The 21,678-nt window shown below is 42.6% G+C and overlaps 1 protein-coding gene across 4 annotated transcripts in view; it reads left to right on the top strand.

The window, feature by feature from the left end:
- The window catches only part of sdccag8 (SHH signaling and ciliogenesis regulator sdccag8), a 62,260-nt gene that overhangs the window by 32,468 nt on the left and 8,114 nt on the right, over nt 1-21,678 (top strand). For 3 of the 4 annotated variants that reach the window (XM_084947760.1, XM_084947757.1, XM_084947759.1), the window contains exons 14-16: nt 6,354-6,481; nt 11,389-11,497; nt 12,918-13,049. In XM_084947760.1, coding sequence (XP_084803886.1) covers nt 6,354-6,481; nt 11,389-11,497; nt 12,918-13,049 — 369 coding nt within the window. Of the gene's footprint in view, nt 1-6,353; nt 6,482-11,388; nt 11,498-12,917; nt 13,050-21,678 lie in introns of those variants that run through there. The other variant, XM_084947761.1, reaches the window with a different exon arrangement.

Below are 21,678 nucleotides of genomic sequence, written 5' to 3'. Positions count from 1 at the left end.
TAAAGACACAGCTGATTATAAATAAATAGCCCAGGGGAGAGGAGAGACGTTGTCAGAGACACGAGGTATGAAAGTAAGGAGATGATTGAATTCACTGACGATGATTTGGGTGCATAAGGAGAAAAAAGTGGTGCATAGTCCTTTGAGCCTGTTACCTCCAAGCACACGACCCACTGTGAAGGCTGGTGGGTGTTTTAAATAACATCATGCATGTCTCAAGTAAGAAGTGAATTCCGTCACAGACAGACGGTGCTCACGCCAGCAGAGATAAATTTGCTGTAGTACAAAAGATTTGGACTTGTAGTATAAGTACCTTTCTCACTCTTTCCTCTCTCTTTTCTCTCTCTTTTTTTTTTTGTTGCATTGCATGTAAGTTAAGCGTTTAACATTAAGACATGTACAGTTGTAATCACAGATTTCTTTCTGTTTATTTGGGTAATTAACCAGAACCTTTTCTTATTATATTTGTCCCATAAAATTCACACAACAGGTATTAGACATACACTTTAAAAGATGCCTAATGAGAGGTAGCCTGGTTGAAATAATTAATTTTAGGCAGTCGTTTACCTTTTCTGCTAAAATAGATTTGACCTCGAGCACTGCCACATATGCTACCCACAACTATTTCTGCGGGGCACAGATTTGACACTGACGTTAGGTCTTTGGTTTCTGGATTGGGTCAATATGAGAGCATATTGTACGTATGCTGTGTGTTTATTTTTAAAAATCACAGATGTCTGCGCTGCCAGGCCGCTTTTCTTGTGTTAAGACCATCAGTCATCTGTGCCAATTAAGATTTTTAAACTTCTCTCGCTCTGTTTTGTGAGCAGATAGATGATGACAGAGGCCAATCAGCCACTAATTGCTTCAATCTAGAGCTGGGTTTTTTCTCTGAGGGAATGTGTGCTGTAACAGCAAATGTTTGTTTCTGCAGGGTCGTGTCTATTTGTAGCCGTCTGTGTGTATATGCATACATTTATTCATATGCATGGGAGATTAAACAGCTTTTCAGATGAGCGAAATTGCACACTTTTTTTTGTGCATACTTTTGCATATGTGTGTTACAGTTTGGGAGGCGAGGGGGTATATAAATTTTTTTTTTTTGCGCTACTTTTAACAGTTGCAGCTTTCTGCTTTTCGGGCACGATTTGCTAACCACTGACCTTGGTGTCGACGGGGGGGCTTTAGTGTTCCTTGAAGAAGAAAAGAGGCTTGGGCCGCCCGCTGTAAACAAAGTTGACTTGCCGACAGATGGATTGAATGACAGAGAGGCTAACTGAGCCAGGAATGGGCCTGGCAGCATCGCACCGAGAGGGAGGGAGGGAGAGAGAAAGAGAAAAAGAGAGAGATAAAGGGGGGGGAGAGAGAGGGGAGAAGAGAGAAGAGGTGGCCAACAGGAGAGGAGGTGTGAACAGGTGCAGGGCCGCTGAAGGAAGAACCAGCAGATGGAGAGAGACACAGCCAGTTTAGTTACAGGAAAAAAAGGGTGGGAGGGAAAAGAGGAAGGAGGAGGGAGAGATGGGAACGGGAGAAAAAAAAGGATCGGAGCAGAGATGAGAATGCTCTGGACAGATAGATGGACGGATATCTATATATATGTATAGATATATATATATATGTATATAAGGCTGGGTGCAGAGTAAAGAAGCAGTGAGGCTGCATCAGGCCGCCTCTGTGTTGGATGTTCTTGCTTCACGGAGTCGGACAGCAAGATGAAGGGAGGGGTGCCGCAAGGAAAAATGTGGGAGCAGAGTGATTGACTTGCATCACCCAGAGGTTTAATAAAAATGTGCTAAAACACATTGAGGTGCGTGTGACAGGAAATCGTGTGACACTCTGCGTGGTCTGCCACACGGAACAATTCAGATGTTTATTGTGTGCGACATCACCGATACGCAGCGCTGCAAATGTTCAATATGTCACATTATTTTCTCTGTATCGCGCTCATCGATTGTTGGCAGTTACCAGTTAGACGGGCCTACACGAGGCCGCTCGCTCACCGTCTCTCTGTCGCACACATAAACATCGCACTCGCACATAAGCAGAAATCATCTTTGTAGTCTTGCGTATCAAACTGTTGAATATTAATATAGTCTGATTGATGCAGTCTATCATAAATAACCGTGCATCTACTGGAATTCCTCCACCAGAGTGAATCATCACGAGTGTCACCGTTTTGAGCGGTTGGAGAGCAAATAATTAACAGTTGTCATTTCATAGTATACTATGAGTTTATTTCAGTAAAATCTTACTGACTCGATAAATGGGGTGGAAATTAACTGTGGGTTTTTTATAGCTATGTTCATATAAAAGGCAAAATAAAGGGAAAAACCTGACCTAGATCTGGTATGCTGTGTTTTGCTAGGGTGATTTGACTTCACTTGTGGCCTTAAAATGAAAGAAACTATCTCCTAAATGTAACATTTCTATTCTGGTGAGGGAGGTCTCTTCAAGGATGGCAGTGCTCCCTATCCAAGGGTCACTGTACAGGCTGTAAATTAGAAAAAAAGGTGTTAGGACCACCTCAGTTAATCCTTTTGAGGACCTGTGAGAGATTGCATCATAAAGAGATGATAATTGGAGGGACCCAGAAGAGTTAAAGAGACTCGATGAATCAGTGGCAGGGAGTGCCAACATTTTCCTTTAATTAATATTATAGGTGCTTAAAAATCTAATTCAGAAATCAGTGTGTTTTATTGTTTATTCTATAATGACATCCTAGTTACATGTGAATTACGTAAATCTGTAATTCTGCAATTAAAATGTTACATTGAACCACTAATTCCATAATTGATAGCATCTTCTGGTTCTGGGCTCTCGTAGGTATTTTACCTGCGCAGTAGAAATGCTATTATTTGTCTTTGTCTTGATTCTTCATCTCTTTGCAGGGATCATCAGTACCTGCAACATTCAGTCCTTTTTGTTGCAAACAAAGCCTGCGTCTTCACATGTTTTTTGCTATAGGCTCAGTTCGCAGTCTGTTCACCTGTATGTTAATTTCACACCTGTTATTTTGCACCACATAACTATTGCAGAGCATAAATCTGAATATTCATTCATTTGAGGAATTGTTCTTTTTAGCTTATCGCTTGTTTTTATGTAGATAATTAATATGCGATACACGTCAATATTTATGCTTTCTTTACCTCGCAGTGCGTTGAATAAGTAGCTCCAGTTTTTCCTTCATCAATCTTGTGACTGCTTTTTAAGGATTTGAAATTACAGCAAAATAAAAACTAAATGATTGTTTTCCCCATTATCTGTGTGTGTGTGTGTGTTTGTGTATTCGTATTTTTATGCTTTAAATATGCATGTATATGTATGTGAGTTATATAGTGGAAAGTTGATTCTGTTTTTACTTTAGTCAGAACAGCGTTCAGTTGTGTCTGGCGTTGGCGAATGTCTCCAATTCCTCCAAGTCCACCGTCTGACTCCAATTTGTGCTCGTTCTGTGATAAACCACGGCATTTGGTGGTTCTGGCGTGGGATGCCGGCTGCACCATGGGGTGCTGCAAACTCCGCGCTTGGTCAGGCCCTGGCACCCCACATCTAATGGGCAACAGCTTGAATAGTGCCCACTTAAGCAGGCAGTGTGGACTGGGCTCCCTCTTCTTCCTCACCACTCCAGCCAGCTAGTCAGCCAGCCACCGCCTCTGCCACCTCCCACTTACCCAGCAGCCACTGTACCTGGACGCAGCCCCAGAGCCATTCCAGCCTACCTTAGGCCCCTGGCCCATGCAGCTCTCGCCATACTTATCAAGCTGTCCTACTGTGCATCAGGCCAGGCATATACAAACAGGCCCAGCTATCTGCTAACTGAACAGTCAGTCTATTGCCTCCTAGGCCCAAACAAGAGTTCCTGCCACAGGCAGCATCCCAGAGCCCATTCACCAATTAACTGGAAGGCAGATTAATGCCCAAGGAGAATTCTACAGCTCCAGCCCCACATATTCAGCCTCTGCTCTACCCGTCACCCCTTATGCTTGCTCCAGGGCTTGGCTTTTCGCTGATACCTCGCCTTCGCTTTTTCTTTTTTATGCTTTAATTTGATAGTGCTCAACAGCAGCCATTTTGTGACAGCATTTTGCAAGTAAACATGTTGCATTGGATTAGAGGTACAAAATGGCGCAGGGGAGAAACAACCGCAAAAGTTTGATCTGCCAGCTCCAGTTTGATCTTTGGTGAGGCATTCAGGCTCTTGTCACAGAGACACACGTACTCGTACCCAACTTATCGAACTAAAACCTAAACTCAGCGCACTTCTTTCGGGTTTCTTCACTCAGGAACGAAAGCTTCCAGTCCGTTTGTTCAATTCTCTGTCCTTAACTAGGTCGTACTTCTGAGGTTCGGTTCTGTAAATCAGCACGACCAAGCAGATGCCAAATGTGAAGCTCTCTGTCTTTTGATTTCCTCTCCTCAGTTTTTATCACCCTCCTCTTCCTCACCACCACTCTATTGCTGACTGCTGGAACTTTCTGGCGATCTGTCTGATGCTAATTGGTGGGTAAACAGGTCTGGTGTGAGCCCCCACCACCACCACCCCCCGTCCCAATCGCACACAAACGCACACTCATAGAAATACACAAATACACACGGCCCCCTGGAACCTCTTGCAGGACCAAATGGCTGGCAACGCCTGCCCGCCATCTCCCGCTGAGCCCTGGTGTGCGCTTTGGTGGCTCAGGCTGCTGTTCAAGCCCAGCGGGGGTTCATTCACTCACACACACACTCATACGCGTACAGACACACACAGTCTCCTTGTGTCCCCTGCACACCCGCCACCCGCTTTCACACCCCAGACAGCAGGACAGCAGGAGAACACACACACACACACACGAAGGAACAGACAGACGCGGTCACTTTAGAGATGCAGGCCAAGCGCTGTAGGGGAGAAAAGTTTTCACTTAAACTGGAGAATTCTCTCTTCATTAGCGCCTTTGGACTTCAGGAAGAGTTCTGTTTATTTGTTCGTTTTTTTCCGCTCTTTGTAGTTTTTCTTTTCTTTCCTTCTTTGTCTGTCTCTCTGTTGTTTGTGTACGTTTGGACTTAGTTGAGATAGAAAGTTTGGTTCAGACAGGAACAAAATGTGCCGCTGTTCAAAGCCAGAAGCACCTCAGCTTGAATCGTACCTGTTCTATTCTATTCTGATACTGACACAAATCTGAATGCAGTTTAAAGTTATTTGACTCCTTCACGTACTTACAGAGATGACAGATCAGCTGACTCACTGTTGTGTGTCCTCAGCATTAGTGTAGCATATATCACAGTGATTTACCTTGTATCAAAATGTGCGGGATGGCAGTTTATTCGAGTGTTGTGTGAATGAGACAGCTGCTGTATCACTCAGGGGTCTCTAAGCTGACAGTGGCCTGACACATTTACCCTTCGACCCCCTCCAAGTCTTTTCTGTCATCGTCCTGTCTGCCCTTCCTTTCTTTCTCATGTTGTACAGTATGTGCTCTCCTCCTGCTCCCTCTCTCACCTTGGTTTTAGCAAAAAGCCTGTCTGACATCATTCACACACACACACATAAATACAGACACATAACGTTTTCTTTTTATAGAAACGACTGCAGATACGACCTGGTGGATTCTTGTCAGGTTGCTGGGATTCACTTGATAAATGACCCCGATTACATTGTAAGCCTTTGTGCATTTGTTACTGGACGCCTGGGAAGTCTGAAACATCAACAGTAATGAAGATGATCTGACATTTAACTTAACGCCTAGTTTCCACATCTCAGTTTGAGTGCAGTTATTTAACGTACTCCTTCCAGAGCAGATTGCACGCAAGAAATTTGTTTCTCAGTGTGTCAACAAACTAATCTCCTTAGTAACCAGAAGCCACTTAAATGCACTGATTGACATGTCTGTTAATGCACAGACTTGAACTTGATCTAAGTGTACAAATTGTCTTCTGCATTATGTTGCAGGAGTAAAACATTAGACCCATTATTTCTGCAGTTTTTAGCCACAAAACACAAATTCCTACCTAAAAACAAAGATTGTGCTTGAAATGCTTCAGAGTGAAACCTTTTTCATGCACCATCACCCGCAGAGTGTGATGAGTAAGATGCCACAGAATGTCAGCGAGTGGCTGTGGAGACTTTTCACATTATTTTCCTTTTCACATGCGATGCTGTGCATGTGTACACAGCAGCTATGGAGGAATCAGAACACTGTCATCTAGTCTTTAGGGTTCTACCAATGGGCCGCTGTGCGTGTATTTTTTGCAGTGCACTTTTATATGATGTGCCAGAAACTAGAAAGTGTGTAGAAATAGTGAAAACACATTTTCTTTCACTGATTCTTCTTTTTTTTTTTTTTCTTTAACTTCTTGGTTTTTCTCCTCAGACAGGACAGAGAGGGTGCAGACCGGGCTCACGAAGAGGAAATGGCATCTGTGACTCTTTCAGCTCGGGAAAGGGAGCGAGAGCTAACTGTGATGCTGCAGCAAGCAGAAGCCGAACACCTGCAGAGAGGTCAGTGCTTCAATCCACAGCAGTGACAACGGGTTTGTCTTCATGCTTTTGACTTGTGGCGTAGGTCACAATGTCCTCTTTTCACCTCTCTGACTTAATCAGCCATTTTTGGCTCACATCAGGACAGGTCAGTTCTTCAAAAGAAAAGGCCCTCCTTTCTTCCCCATCGGCATTTTAGTCACCACAGAACCTGTCATTCAGAGTCATGCTGTCGTAAGACTGCACCACAGCTCGATGCCGCAGTTTAAATGCTTTCTGGAAAACTTGGACGAGCAAAGCATGATAAAGCTTCTTAAAGCAATTTATATTGTAATGTAAAAACCATTGAACATTATAAAGCTTACAACAAACTGTTTTACAATAGTTTTTTTTTAATGCAATTCGTATTTATAATTTTTAAAACATTTAAAAAAAATATTAGCAGAAGGAATCTTGTAATGTTTCTTATTCTGTTTTATGCTTCAGAGTAAGGAGACCGAAAAGAAAAGACAGTGTCAGGATCTAATGAATCTTTAAATGTTATATGTACAACATGTGAATGAAGAAATCCGAGTTTGTGGATGCTGATAGAGCAGGTTCATCGTTTAAAAAGTTTTCAGCGAAGGCCTGCACACACTTGTGAAACTGTACATGGCTACGCAGCCGTCTGTTCTCCGATTTGCATCGCAGCTAGGTTTACTGCAGTACCCTGCAGTACACAGGCACGTCAGTTCTAACACAGAGGAGAGGTCGTTGTACGGTCGAGACAAACAAGACTACAGAACGCAGCAGGACTGAATGGGACAGAGCAATTAGAGTCAAATATCCAGAACAACAAGAGGCAAAACGGCAGAGATGACCAGGGTCAGCTACACATTCACATCCATTGAGCTGGATGATTTTCACTCTCCTCCTCAAGGGCGATTCAGCATGGTGGATCTTTCTTCAAACAAGGTCTTGAACTTGCATCATCCAGTTGAAGGGTGTCTTTCTTCTTTCTGTGCCCCCTCGTCCCCGCCATGACGGCACAGAGAGGAGAGCAATTCATCTGAACTGTACAAAACATGGCTGAAGTGACCTCAGAAGTACAGAACAGAGCAGAAAGAGCCAAACAGAAGCCTTAAGAGGAGAATAGAGAGAAGAGGGGCAGAGCAGAGGGAAGGTGATGGGAGCAGAGCAGGGAGACCCAGCTCAGAGCTCCCTGTCTGTCTGCACAGCAGAGCTGCTGCTGCTAGCACATCTGTTGCACCATCTGGATATCCCCCCCCTATAACCCACCACCCACCCTCAGCTACTCTCCCTCCCCTCCCTCCCTTCCCCTATCTTTTTATTTACCTGTGGTTCCCTTCAACAACCCGGGAGCCTGCTGGTACGCAGAACAAAGATGGAGGGTATAGAGGGAGGGAGGGGTGGTGGCGGTGGAGGTGGGGGGGTAAACAAAGAGTTTTTTTTGCTGGCGCGTGTCGACAGCACACATGTTGTCTAAAGAGAGCTGACATCAGAGCACAGCAGGAAACTGTGGATGGGGAGGGGATAGAGGGGTGGACGTCCTTTAGTAGCTCGCATCACTTCCTCTCCCTGTGCAACTCAACAGACGAGCTGGATAATTAGCTTTCTTGCTCTCCAAATCCCGCCTCTCTGTCCATCCGTTTGTCCTTCCATCCATCCGTTCCCCCCCTCTCTCACTTCTTCTCCGCTCCCTCCCACCTTTTTTCTTTTTTCTGAATTTTTTTTCATGTTTCTTTTTTGAGTAAATGTGTACAGAGCAGCCTCTAGATGATATCAGATATTTGTTTCTCTCTGTCCCTCCCTCCCTGCCACGCTTCTTCCCTCCATCCCTCCCTCCCTCATTTTTCCTCTGTTTGTTTCCAGTGCCAGTTCTGCTGTGTTTCTGTGTCCCAGGGTTCTTTTTGGCCTACGCATGGCCAGACGCATTCAAAGCCTGTTCAGCTAATTAGCATTCTTCATACAACTTTTCCAGCACTGACCAAACTTTGTAGAGTGTATGTGTGTGTGCACGGCTGTGAGTTTGTGTAGTTTAGTTTAATAGTTTAATGCTCAGTAGCATCCAATTTCTGCTCGACTTACATTGTCTGTGGTAGTGATTTGAAGAAGGCGGCTGTGGACAGTGGAATAAAATAGGTTAGAGGTTCCTTTGGAGTCACGGTCAATGGATGAGGTGCTCATCATCCTAAGCATTACCCTTTAAATTTCTCCCAATCAAGACTTGTATAACTTTCCGTTTTAATAGCTAATCTGTAGCTCGGAGAGAGCAAAGATGTCTAAAGGGGAGAGTCCAGTTTCTGTCTGCAGAGATCTTTATTTTCTCCACAATATTTGCTGTATGAAAAGGAAAAAAGTCTGAGTTACTTTTCAAAGACTGCGAGTCCTTGGTGTTTTTTGGTTTTTGGTCGACTGTAACAGAATGCCGGAGCAGGTGGATCATTCCCTCAATCCAACCGGCAGCCATTGTTATTTTAAAAGAGCAGACATATGCTGGAGAGCTGAACGTGGACCATTTCAAAGGAACGATGAAAGCCCCGTGTTGGATTGTTCAGAAAGAGGCCCCCATGAGCGGATGAGGAGGTGGCAGGAAGGGTGGAAAGGAGAAAGAAAGCGCTTTCAAACAACTATCTGCTCTTTTTCTCCACCTTGTTTTACCCTTCTCACTTTATATTTAAATTATCTCTTCTGTGCATGGCTGCTTTTTTCCCCTGTACATTTATTTGTGTCGATTGAACAGTTTTTATTTTAATAGGATTGTTGACTAAAGCATTTTTTGCAGATTCAAAGAGACATATGTATCTATATGTGACTTTAGTTTCATTGTTCTGTGCTGTCCATAAGGTAGATGTTATCCTCTGACGTGAGGCCACTTGGGGTTTTTTATGTGCCCACAGAAGTTGGGAAATGTCTTTTCACTAACTTTTCATACCAACATATGTTTTGTTTATTGTATTTTATTTAGTCAGTCACGGTGTAATTTTTATTCTGCACAGAAACCAAGTAGCACACATAGACACACCATTTAAACATTGATTTTTCTTTCTAAAACATGATGAGATCTCACATGATGACTCCAGTTTACAAGTCACAGTGACCATCCTCTAGTGCAGAGTCCTTTAGTACAGCTCACTTCGAATCTTTTTTTGTTTATATTATTGGCCCTGACTAGGGCTGTGCGATATGAACAAAATCTCATATCCCGATATAAGAATTCTGTCGTCCGATAACGATATAAATCACAAAAATGTAACATTTTCTGTAAATTCTGTGAATCTCGGGCAGCTCAACTTGCGGGAAGTGTTTCCAGCTGCGCGTCATGTACCTGAAGTCGAGTGTTTTAACCGATGCATGAAACTATACATTTTTAGACATAAGTTGTAAAGGCCGCCGTTTTCTTTGTGAGTATTTATTACACGGCGTGCTGCGGGGAAAAGCCTGTTCCAACGTTTGAGTCTAAGGTTTATTTTTTAGCACCTGGCGGCTCTTTTTTAATTCTCGTCCGTAAATAATCTGCTCTTTCACGTGATTCAGTTTATTTTGAAAAGTCTCAACAGGAACTTGAGCTTTATTGTGAAAGGTTTATGTGGAACGTAAACAAGCGGACACGGGATTGTGTTACCGTCGTTGTTGCTAACCACAACGCATAAAACAGGCGCTTGTCCGTCAGTAGTGTGGTTATATTAAATATAAGAGAAAGAGAGAACTTTATGAAATTAATATAGCCACTACAGTGACCATCAGAACGATGAAAAAATATTGCTGTAAACAGTTTATTTTGCGACACCACGAAACAAACGATAGCATAAAATGAAACGATAGGCGTTTTTATATCGTCATCCGATATATATCGTTATATCGAACAGCCCTAGCCCTGACCCACATTTTTTTTTACTTATTTAATCTTCTTTATGTTTTCCTTTGTACTTTTAATGACATGAGCATGCAAAACTGCTAATTTTATCAACTTAGAATAAAAGGGGCATCTCAGGGTTTTCCAAAATATGGAGGCCTTTTATAGGGTTCTGTAAATGTCTTTCAATAATTTCTCCAGATTGGGAATCAGATCACTGTCTGTTAATTATATCAATAATATTGAGGCGGGCATGCAGGTGTACTTGAATTTATTCCACTGAAGGATGGATGCTTTACTCTCTTCATGTTCTCCTCATGTTCAGTTTTATGAGCTGTGGCATTATAGTAAAAACATACTTGGATGATATCTTAATGATTATGACATTAAGATATCGTCCTCACCTGTGAAAAATAGTCGCCCAAATCTTTTTTTTGACCTTTAGTATTTTATATTCTCAGAGGTGAAACTGACAGATACAATCTTCAAATTAAGCCTCTCGCTGTTCCTTGTGTTTAAAACCTGCATACGCACAAAACATTTATTATGCTGTCAATTTTTTTGATTTGGCTCCACAGCTTAAAAATGTAACCTTCATGTCCTTGTTACTGAGATTGTCCTTTTTACATATAGCAGCAGTTAATTAAAGGGAGTGTAACCGCTGTTAGGTAAACAACAGCTGCTACACTGTCAGAGCAACTTATTCAGTTGTGTTTAAGTATTAGATTGGAAATGGTCTAGTTAGGCTCAGTTTTGTTTTGGTCAGATTGGAGATTTATTTTGAAAGGACCTGAATACACATCTGTATCTCTATAACCTATGTGTAATTTATCATTCAGAAAAAGGTGTCTAATTCTTCTCTGTGTTTAGCTGGCACGTGTTGATATCATCATTAAAGCCAGTCAGCTACAGAATCACTGATGGCATTAAACTATGTTTGCATCCAAAATAAATAACATTTAATTTTTAAAGAGAAGGTTAGGTAGGTGAGGACTTTCACCTGTTCTGGAGGAACGCCACCTGTGGTGGTTAAACCTAAAGTGACTGCCAGCTTTCCCATAATTTATTACAGTTGGAGAGTTGCATGGTCTCCTGAGTTCCCAGAATTCCCTCATTGGGAGGCTGAAGGAGGAGTGCTGCAACCTGGGGACCAAGCTGGAAGAGTTGGCTGAAAAAAGCAGGTGAGTGTTTCCTCTGTGTTTGAACATTTATTCGCTCAGTTATGCCTTGATTTTTTTTTCTTTTTAATTTGCCGTTTGCTTCCTAGCTCAGTGGCTTTTTTCTCTCTCCATGAAACAGTTGTTTGCTCTGCCACTCTGTTGTTTATTCCCTCTATCTGCTGGACATCCATGTCATCATTTCACAAAGCATCATCTATCCAGGCTGTTTGAACAGAGCACGTCAACATACTACATACTGCTTTCCAGTCTGACCTGTTTTCTTGTTAACCTGATGCTACAGTAGTCACAGCAGGCCTGCCCAGCTCTCCATCTGGGCTGAATGCGTGTGTGTCTGTGTGTGTGATTGTCTTCTGGGTGTGTGTGTATGACAGTGACCCTGGGCTCAGTGTCCTGTCAGCTGTTGGAGCTGTGCTGCACATTAGTCACATGACAGCCTCCAATCTGGCCCTGCCAGACCGCACTGGCCTCACCAACCACAGGACACATGCAGACAACACACACACCAAAGTACACTGTGTATTTTGTTTGTTTGGAAGGACGTGAGTACCAGGTACACGTATAGAGTTTTTATAGGTACAGAGTCATGCAGACACACTGGCCTGAAGGCTCATTGTGTACATCTTCTGGATGTGTGCGTTATGTAGTTTAGCAGCAGCCTGGTGGTGTGTTTGGTGCCTCGGGCTGTTTGAGTTCCTGGAGTCTAAGCCCAACGTAGCGGTTAAAGTCCTGCTGGACGGCCTCACTCGGGCTAAGTGAGGTTACAGTGAGACAGTTGCAGGAAGATGAAAAAGAAAAATGATCATCTGTTTTTTGTAGTCCTGCTGACTCTGCACCTTTTATCAAGTGTGCTGCTGCAGATTGGCCAATGTAATGTTGTGAAAGTGACACTTACTACGTCTGGACATGCAGCCCGTTACCTCTATTTTTATCCCTGCATTTCCTGCTGTTACCTCTACTGTTGATGTTAGGTAGGCAGAGTGGAAAATGGTGATCTTAAAACAGGCATGTTTGCCAAATTAGCCGAAGAGTAAATGAAGTCACTATTTATTTGTTGTTTTGCCTTTTGAGACTTCTATTTCCTGGATCAACATAGGCATCATGAACCTAGCCTGTTTTTGGACACCAGAGAAAAGTACTCAGGTGTGTGAGCTCTGTTGTGAGGCAACAATGCTAACCACTGAGCTACCTCGCTGCCATTTATTTGATGACACATACGTTCTCGTAAGATGTGTGCACACACTGACAAAGACTCTGCTGCTATCTCTGCTGTTTCATTCTCTGGGACTACGCAGATATACTTTACTAAAAAGTCGTATATTAAAGAAAAAAAAGTGGATGATGAATTCAGTTTGTTGGTTGTATAATGCTTCGTATGTTGGTAGTGTGAATATAGCAGCTGTGTATGTGTGTGTGTGTGCAGAAGTGAGCTGGAACAGCTGGCATTGGAGAAACAACACTTGGAGGAAACGGTGAAGAATCTGAGAGCTCGCTGCTCGGATATGGAAGAACAGTGTGTCCAGCACGGTCGCATGCACCAGCGCATGAAGGACAGGTGGGCGCATAACACACATAACTACACAGCTACACATACTGTCCGTGCAGCAGAGGGCAAAACATCTTCTGACATCTTTTTGGGGTTGTTTAATTTGTTTATTGGTCTTGTAAACTCCCCGTCAAGAATTTTATCTGATTGAAAGAGTCCCGTAAACATCAGTGACATTACATAGAAATCACTCCTGCTCTCGGAGTGTTTAAATGTTAATTTCTTTACATTTCTACAGCGATGGCAGCGAGCCTTTTAAAAAAAGAAGCACAGTTTTCTTCACATTCTGTCCCCTCACCAGTGAATCTTCTGCACATCTGATGTTTATTTTTATATAAGAATTGTTTTAATTTTTTGTTGACATAGTGTTTTTTGTGTCAGCGCTTTATTCTCCTGCTGTCTGTACTGAGGCTGCACACACCAAGAGTTTCTGATCAGAAACTTTTCTCTTACATAACAGACAGGAGGAAAGTAAAGTAGTTATAGCGGTATAACTACGCGGTTGCGACTGTTCTCACAGCTCAACACAGATAATGGACACATGTTAAAGGGAAAAAAGTCTTAAAACGAGGACGTTAGGTACTCGTTTATCAAATTGCTCGTTTACAGCTGTGCTTCTTCACACCTCTGTGGCTCAGATGAGTTATGAAGTTAACAAGTGGGTAATTCATGAGAAGTTGTGCGTCTCGGCAGTGACTAAAACCTATAATAAGCAGCGGTAAGTTGATCTCTTGTCAGCGGGAGCTGACACACGATGCTCCCGTGCACTTGTCACACTCTAATAAGACTCTTAATTACACTGCAGTGAACAGTAAAGTGAGATTTGGAGGAATTTAGAAACCATAAATAGTCTTCAAGTCAAAGAAAAACATGGCAGTGTGCATTTTAAGAAAAGAGCGAAGCTGATCAGAGTGAGCTGATGAACTGAGGAGTCTGTTAAGAGAAAATAAATCTGATAGTGTAATAGTTGAGTATTTGTATTTTGGGTGAAAATGCATAAAAATTACTCAAACGTCCTAAATATGAAGATTTGTTGGGTTTCTTTACTTATGAAAGCTGCAGCTAAAAGTGCCTCCATCTTTGGTTTATGCTACAGTATCTGTACATGTGTATGCATGATGCGGGGGTCTCTTCCTCCTTAAGTGCGGAGCCCAGTTGGCGTGTGTCTCCACGGGGCGCCTGGCATACAGCCTGGCTCTGCCAATGTGGGAGAGGGTGTGTGGGTGTTGTTGCCCCACTCTGCAGGATCTCTACCCCAGTGCCCCCCACTTTTCCTCTTAACACACACACACTTGCAATCACGCTCACCCTTTTCTCCTGCTCCATCCATGACACTACATATTGTCTACCTCCCACCGGTGTTAACCTGTCGATAGTCACACGCTGCCAAAAAAACAAAGTTTACCAAGTCACAGCTGTCTCCTGGTTCTGTGTGACTCTTTGTGTGGTTTAGAGAAAGAAAAGCTATTTAAGTTGACAAGGAGTGTGAAGTATGAATATTCTGTACGTTTCTGTGCATATGTTGCTGCGGTATTTTGTGTATGTGTGCGTGCGTGTGTGTGTTGGTTGCTATTGCATGTTCTCAGGAGGTTTAGCAGAGCAGGAATGTGGCTGCCAAAAGTGGATTGGCTGGGAAGTTGGCACCTAACTTCTCTCTTCTCCCAACTGAACCACGATAATCACTCTTGGCATTTACTGAGTTTTATTTTCTGCTTTGACACTTAGTTTGTTGATGAATCCTCCTGATATTTAAAAATCTCTCAAGTTCAGTTCTACAAGAGGTCACTTCAGGAGCGACTGTTAAGCCGGCTGACCGCGTTTTTATTTTTCAGCCGGTAGAAGGTGTGTTTGTTTGAGAGTGCGTTTATACGGGTTTGACGAGTAGTTTTGGAATTTAGCTGCTTTTTAAAAAAAAAAAAAGGTGCAACATAGAGATGAGGTAGAGAGGTGTGATTAACATTTATGATACACAATGCTGCTAAAACTTGTTTTTTATCTCTATATGTGCTTCTTTTTGAGGTAAACATTATAGAATATATATCACAAGAGTATAAGAGAATAATATTTGTTGGAGTTTGGGAAGTTTAGCGACAGGCGCGAACTTTGAGATGTGGCTTCCGAGTGTGTGTGCATGCAGTTTTGTTTGTGCGCGTTTAAGCCAGTACGTCATCGGTTCTTTTCTTGTACTTGTTGTCGTGATCTTCGGTGTGCTTGCACGTCTATATGTCGGGTGTATGTTCGCTGGTCCCCACAGGCCCCGAGTGTTCGGTGGGCGCCCCGCCGTGCCGCTCGGGGGTTAAGGTGTACGTGTTAACAAGCTGGTGTAAGTGGGTTCAATATCCAGCGCCCCGCCCCTCCCCACAGCCTCTCCATCGGCCTGCAATCTGTGCTGCGAAGAGCGGCAACAGCGCACCACGCACAAAACATTTGGAAAATCAGCTTGATTTATTTTTACATGGGCAAGCTGATTGCCAAACTACACAGGGGTTTTAGCACACAATGTTTTGCTGCACCATTTAATTATTTATTTTACTATTTCTGTGTTGTTGCTTTTTTTCCTTTCTTCTTTTTCTTTTTTTCTGCTTGGAAATGAAGGAATGGAGCGGAGGGTGGAGAGATGGAGCAGGACAGCAGCGAGTTAGAGAAGATGCATAGATGCAAATTTAAAGGCTCTGCGATTATTATCATTATTATCAGCCTTTTTTAAAAACATTTTGATTAAGTTTAGTGTTTAATGTAGTTTGGGATTTTAGGTTAAAATTTTATTTATTTTTTTTATTTTTTATTTAACATTTGTACTAAGGTATTTGATCATTTTCAGATGCTTTTGTGTCTCAAAAATACAAACAAGAAATCAGCCTTTATTAACTCATGACAGCCGATCATTTGTCAGTGGGCAGGTGATGTTTGTGAGTTTGCATTATGTGAAAACAACTTAATACAAGCATAAACGGAAGAAAAAAAGATGTTTTGGTTGGATTAATATGGTTTTAGATTTTGCTATAATTGTGACAAAAGTGAACATTTTGCAGTGCAGATGAATTAGTTAATAGAAACGTTAAACTCTCAGTGCAAATCATGCATTTCTTAGTTATTCCAAAATATTTTAAATCAATACATAAATAAAAACGAGCATTTCTTTTAAAGCAAAGATATTATTAAAATCTTAAAACGCTGCATGAGTACATGTACAGCTGGCCCTGAAACTTTAATCCACTTTAGTCCATTTTAGTTGGAAATTTCTCTTCTAATGCAGCTTTAACAAGAAAAAGGAAAACATATCTGTCGATCTCTCTATATATGAAATAACCTTTTTCTAACAGAGTAATGTTGGTTGGGAAATGTGACTTTAAACTGTAACTTCTCCAGTTTTCTATTCATGTTAATTATTTTTTCAGCTGTGGCTCTTCTGCCCTCCGTCTCCTCTTACCTCCCCCCCTTCTCTTCTTCTTATCTCTTTTCACTTTACTTTCCTTTCTTGCTCCAACTTTTCTCCTCTCCTCTCTTCTCCTCCTCCCCTCTGCTTTCCGTACTAAACACCACGCAACCTTTTCTCACCCCACAGCTGTTGGCAGGCTGTTTTACCAATTATCACTACGCATGCACACACTTAGGTCACGCACATAGACTCTCGCACACATGTACGACGGACCAGCACAACACCAACGCTTGCTTAACCACGCATCGTGACAGCGGAGTGTGTTTGTCAGGCCTCGGTGCGCGAGTGCTGTAGAGGTGTACGAGCGCAGCTCACTGTGCAGCCCTTTAAGAAGAGTAGCAACATATACGCAGATGTGTCTGTAGATCCACAGGCTTCACTGGGCCATATGGCCTCCACGGAGAAAGATGGTGCTTGCGTCTGGAGGAGAGCAGAAGAGGGAGGGAGGGATGGAGCGGAGGATGGAGGGCCATGTGTGGCATGAGCTGTGCAAGCAGTTGTTGAAGTATGTATGCCTGTGGATGTGTGTGTGTGAGTGCATGCGTGTGTATGAGTGTGTGCGTTTGCACCAGAGGCTCCAGGAGATTGGTTAATGGAACAAATGGTCGCGGCGGGCCAGGGAAGAAGGAACAGGCTTGCTGCTACCGCGGGCGGACAGCGAGCCTCAGGCGAGGGCTGCTTCATCTGGGCTCATGCCACACACATACACACACCCTCTGTCAAACCCTCGTCTCTCCTCATCCCCCCGCTCCCAAACACACAGTGTGCTGCCATGCCGCCCCAGAAGCAAAAGGACGCTCCTCGCAAAACTTTTCATTTGCAAATGAAGTTGGCAGAGGCTGGGCAGAAGAAAACAGGACAGCTTTCATTTGTCTCATCTGTGTCTTCGCGCGTACACACACGCACACGCACACACACAGATATTTGTGTGTGCGTGCATCTGTGTGTGATGAGTTGCCACTATGTGTGTGATCTAAGAGGTACAGAGAAACAGGGGGACGATAAAAAGAGTGAGATGTGGAGAAAGTGAGGATAAAGACAAAGAAGGCCCAGTGTGAGGTTCAGCGTCGTTAACGCCTCGTATTCATCTTCCACAGAGCGCTAATATTAACATCACCTCCTTACATTTCACATGCGTTTCTTTTTTTTCTTTTTTTTTACTGATCACACATAGCTGTTTTTTCACAGATTTTTTTAAAAATGGATTTTTATTTTTCACATAACAGCAGCCCCTTGCCTTTCAGGTTTTTATCATAAAGCACTGATCACAGGTAGGTAGTTGGGTAGTCAGAATGTGGTTTGTTAGCAGCTACTTTCCAAACATTTCAAATATTTCATTTATATTTCAAATTTTTACAAAAGCAAACATGAGGAAGTATTAACCGTTTTAAGACACTACCTCCATTTCGTTCCTCACTCATACTTGCGTTCTTACCTCTGGATGGCGCTGATCAGTCGTCTCCCTCCTCCTTCATCTTCCTCTTCTTCTTTTCTCATCGTTTCTGTCTCCGCATGGCCCAGCTGGCTCCCGTAGCCGGGAGCGACTGCAGGGCGGCCTGCTGAAAGAGCATTGTCAAACGGTGGCTTTACAGCTCTGTCACACACACACGCACACACAGACGCACAGATTTGCAGCTCAGATGTCAGGCTGTAGCCAGAGGCTTGCAAGCTGGAGCGTTAACTGTGCAAAGCGTCACATCTCAAGCCCCAGTCAGTGACTCTAACACTACTTCATAAAACTACAAGTAGAAAACTCGAGCAGAAGCACCTGCCCCTTCTTTAGAAAAAATGTTAAAAGTAACATCAGCAGAAACACTTTAATGCCAGCAAAGCAAAAGCTCAAACACACGGCTTAAAACAGTCAGGAGGCCTCACGGCAGCAAACAACTCTGACGTTAAATAGATGATTTCCCAGCCTGCAGCAGCACCGACACCTCTGTTAATGCAGAAATGAAAGCAGAGACGACTTCTGTGCCCGTTCAGAGCTGTTTACAGCTTCGTCAGATCGTGAATATATTTCTAACATCCCTTCCTAAACTCTTTCCAGATTTTATTTTTAATTATAAATACTGGCCAGGAGCCTTTCATTTTACGCTGGTGAACTGCTGTCTGGGACGCTTTACGGGAATGAAAGAAAAAGCACCTGAAATGATCAAGGAAAATAATTGATATTAAAAATATGAAATTACATCATATGGAAGGTGATGGCACTGGAAGGTCTTAAGACGAAAAAAGACAAACAGATTTGCCAAGTTTGTGTCTGTTACAGATGTTTTATTGGGTACAGCACAGCTGACGGCCTAATACTAGCCCCACTTTAGAATCTGCAATTAAGATTTTTTGCACAGCACTTTTCAAATTTTATTTTACTGATAATAACTTAATACTTAAGTAAGCTGGATATTTATGGTTTTTGTTGCAATCAGCGCAAGAAGCAGACATGATGTTTAATTTCTTTTACTCTCAACTTTATGTTCACTTTAATGTAAAGCTAAAAACTGTAAAGTACCACAGCATGCAATGTAAATGTAGCAGTAATATCAAGTAATTGTATTTGAAAATTAAAAAAAACAAACCAGTAATAATATAAATGCTGTTTTAGTGTTTTTAAATCTCATATAAAGGTTTAAGCATGCTGATCTTTTATTTTTTTCAAACAAAAATGTTAATAAAACTCATTTTCTTGCACCTGTTAAATAAAGATTTCACAATAAAAGCATGATTAGTTAACATGACTTTGTAGTAACAAACACAAGAGAAGCCAAATTAAAAAAATCAATCAACAAAAAAGAAACATTTTTAAGAAAAGTATAGTATTATTTAATGTTGATGATCACATGCTGAAAAGTATTTTTCACTTCATGCCGTGCTCTTAGAAGAAGAAGCTGGCCTGACAGACTTTAGGTTATTATATTCACGCTGTTATTCAGCGTGCATGAATATAAATGTGTACACAGTGCAGTGCTCAAAGTAAAAGGAATTAAAACTGAACAGCTATAGGATCGCTGCCTCGTGTATGTTGTTCCCTTAATAAGTGCTGAATATTGGTTTTGCAGGACTGCGACAGATGAGTTGCAACTTTCATGTGACTGTTCATGGAACATCTGGCGGACTAGTAACATCTAAGGCACTTTTTTTTTTCTTCCCCTCCTGATCTTCACACTGTGCTCAGCACTGCAGGGGAACAGCTGTGAGCTGGAAACTAATGGGGGAAAAGAGCAGTTTTAACAGAGGCTGCTTCACAGATGATATTTTTTTTAGTTTGATGATTAGATGCCAATTCACCCGACATTTGTTTAATCGCCATTTCTGTCTTCACAATTTCTATTTTCCTCTGTTTGACAGAAATGCGGTGCACCAAAGCCGCTCCAGTTAGAATGTACATATTTAAAGATTACTGGATCTTAGAGGATTTTGCAAATGATTTGATTGTTAGGATTTCTTCAGTTCTAAATTACAGAAAAATATCAACTATATCCTGCTTTAGAAATTGCTCATAAACAATATACTTCTTTAATATTCAGTATATGTAATTTCTTTATCTGTTTATTCAGGGGATAGTGATCTTCTGTGTCGTGGATCTGGAAATGAAGACTGACTTAGCGTGTCTTTCAAGCGTGACGCTCACATGTGAAATCCGCTGTGCCTTTACAGAATAAAGTCTCTGGAAATTGCCAGGTGGCCGTAAACAAAAAGCAAAGAAAATCAAAAGACAGTGAGGGAATGCATCAATCATCGGGAATGCACCCGATCAAAACCCTGCAGCGTCAGCGATCGCGTTCCCATGTCAAATGCACATGTTAGCGAGAGCAACAACTGGCATGACAGGTTGGTGGAAGAGGACGAGGGGCATGGCCTTCAGGCACACGCACATATTCTCGAGTGCGGTTTTGTGCCAGCCAAGATTTAGCTGGAGCGCTGGGGTGTGAGGGTGGTGATGGTGGGCAAGCCTGGGGTTGGGCGAAATATGGTTTTGTGTTGTACGTGTGTGTTTGTGTGTGTGTGGCAGCTGCAGCCTTCATGCCCCTGGCAGTGTTGTTGTAACCAGGCAAACCAAGGCCGTCTGCCTGCGTTCTTCACCCCCCTAGGCTCCCTGCCTGCTACACACAGACACACACACACACACACGTAGGTTCAGAGATCTTTCATTGTCTTTAGATTTAATTTTTTGCAACATTGAGTCCAATTCTTTAGTTTTTTGTGATGTTTGAGCATGTGTTTTTATCTCTCTGGTTTGCAGATTTTTGAAATGTACTCTTTAATTACAGCCCACGTTCGCCATCGCTGACAGATTTTCCTTTTTTTTACTCTTATTAAAAAAAAAAAAGTAAAATACCTGATCTCACAACTCAGTTTATGCAGGATAGCGTCAGCTTACTCTGTGGTTTGTTTTCAAGTAATTTTGATAATCTATGCACTGTGCGATAAATATTTTCTTAAAGTGGCACGCTCCACTGGCTGATTTGTTTAGTGATAGGAACACACACATTCATAAGGGGCTGCTGAGTGACAGACCTGAACGCCGCTTCCAGATCTTCTGTATCTATTACAGTGTCTCTGTTTTTCTAACGTGACGTTAGCACTTTCCCTTTGGACCATGCCTTTAGGACATATGCTCCCACCTGTAAATAAATATGCAAACACAGACAAACACGTACACACACAACAGAGTTTAGACACTAGCTGTGGGCTACGACTGATGTATACCAGAGAGAGGTAGCTGTGTCTGTGTTTGTGTGTTGTAATTAATCTCCTTACTAGCAGCAGTCAATAGAGAGTGCTGTGGTTCGAGGTGCAGATTGTGAGCAGAGTTTGATTATTGGGCTGTCAGGGGAAATTACTGCAAACTGCCTCCCAGCAAAACTTGCTTCTGTCATGTCTGCTGGACAGCAGAATACACACTTAGTACCAGGACTGCTCTGGAAGCTCTTTTCAGGTATTTTAGGGGAATTATTTCAGTGTAGATGTGTGCGTTGTGTGTGTGTGTCAGTGAAGCGCTGGATCCAGCAGGTGGTGTCCTTTTACCAGGTCAGCGGGGAAGCTTCTCCTTCTCTAACCCCGGTCACTGAGCTGCCAGCCCGGCCATCAGCAGGCAGCAGGGGATGGTGACGGTTGGAGCTTGGAGCCTCGGTTTCTCTTCGCCTCCACCACCGCTCAGTCCGACACCTCACCTGACACCACAAACTGTCAGCCCTCGTT

Source organism: Perissodus microlepis, chromosome 13, assembly GCF_051167445.1.
Source record: "Perissodus microlepis isolate ML-2025 ecotype Zambia chromosome 13, ASM5116744v1, whole genome shotgun sequence".
NCBI lineage: Eukaryota > Metazoa > Chordata > Actinopteri > Cichliformes > Cichlidae > Perissodus > Perissodus microlepis.
The sequence above is the reverse complement of the archived record's forward strand: the minus strand, read 5'-3'. Positions and strand labels throughout refer to the sequence as shown.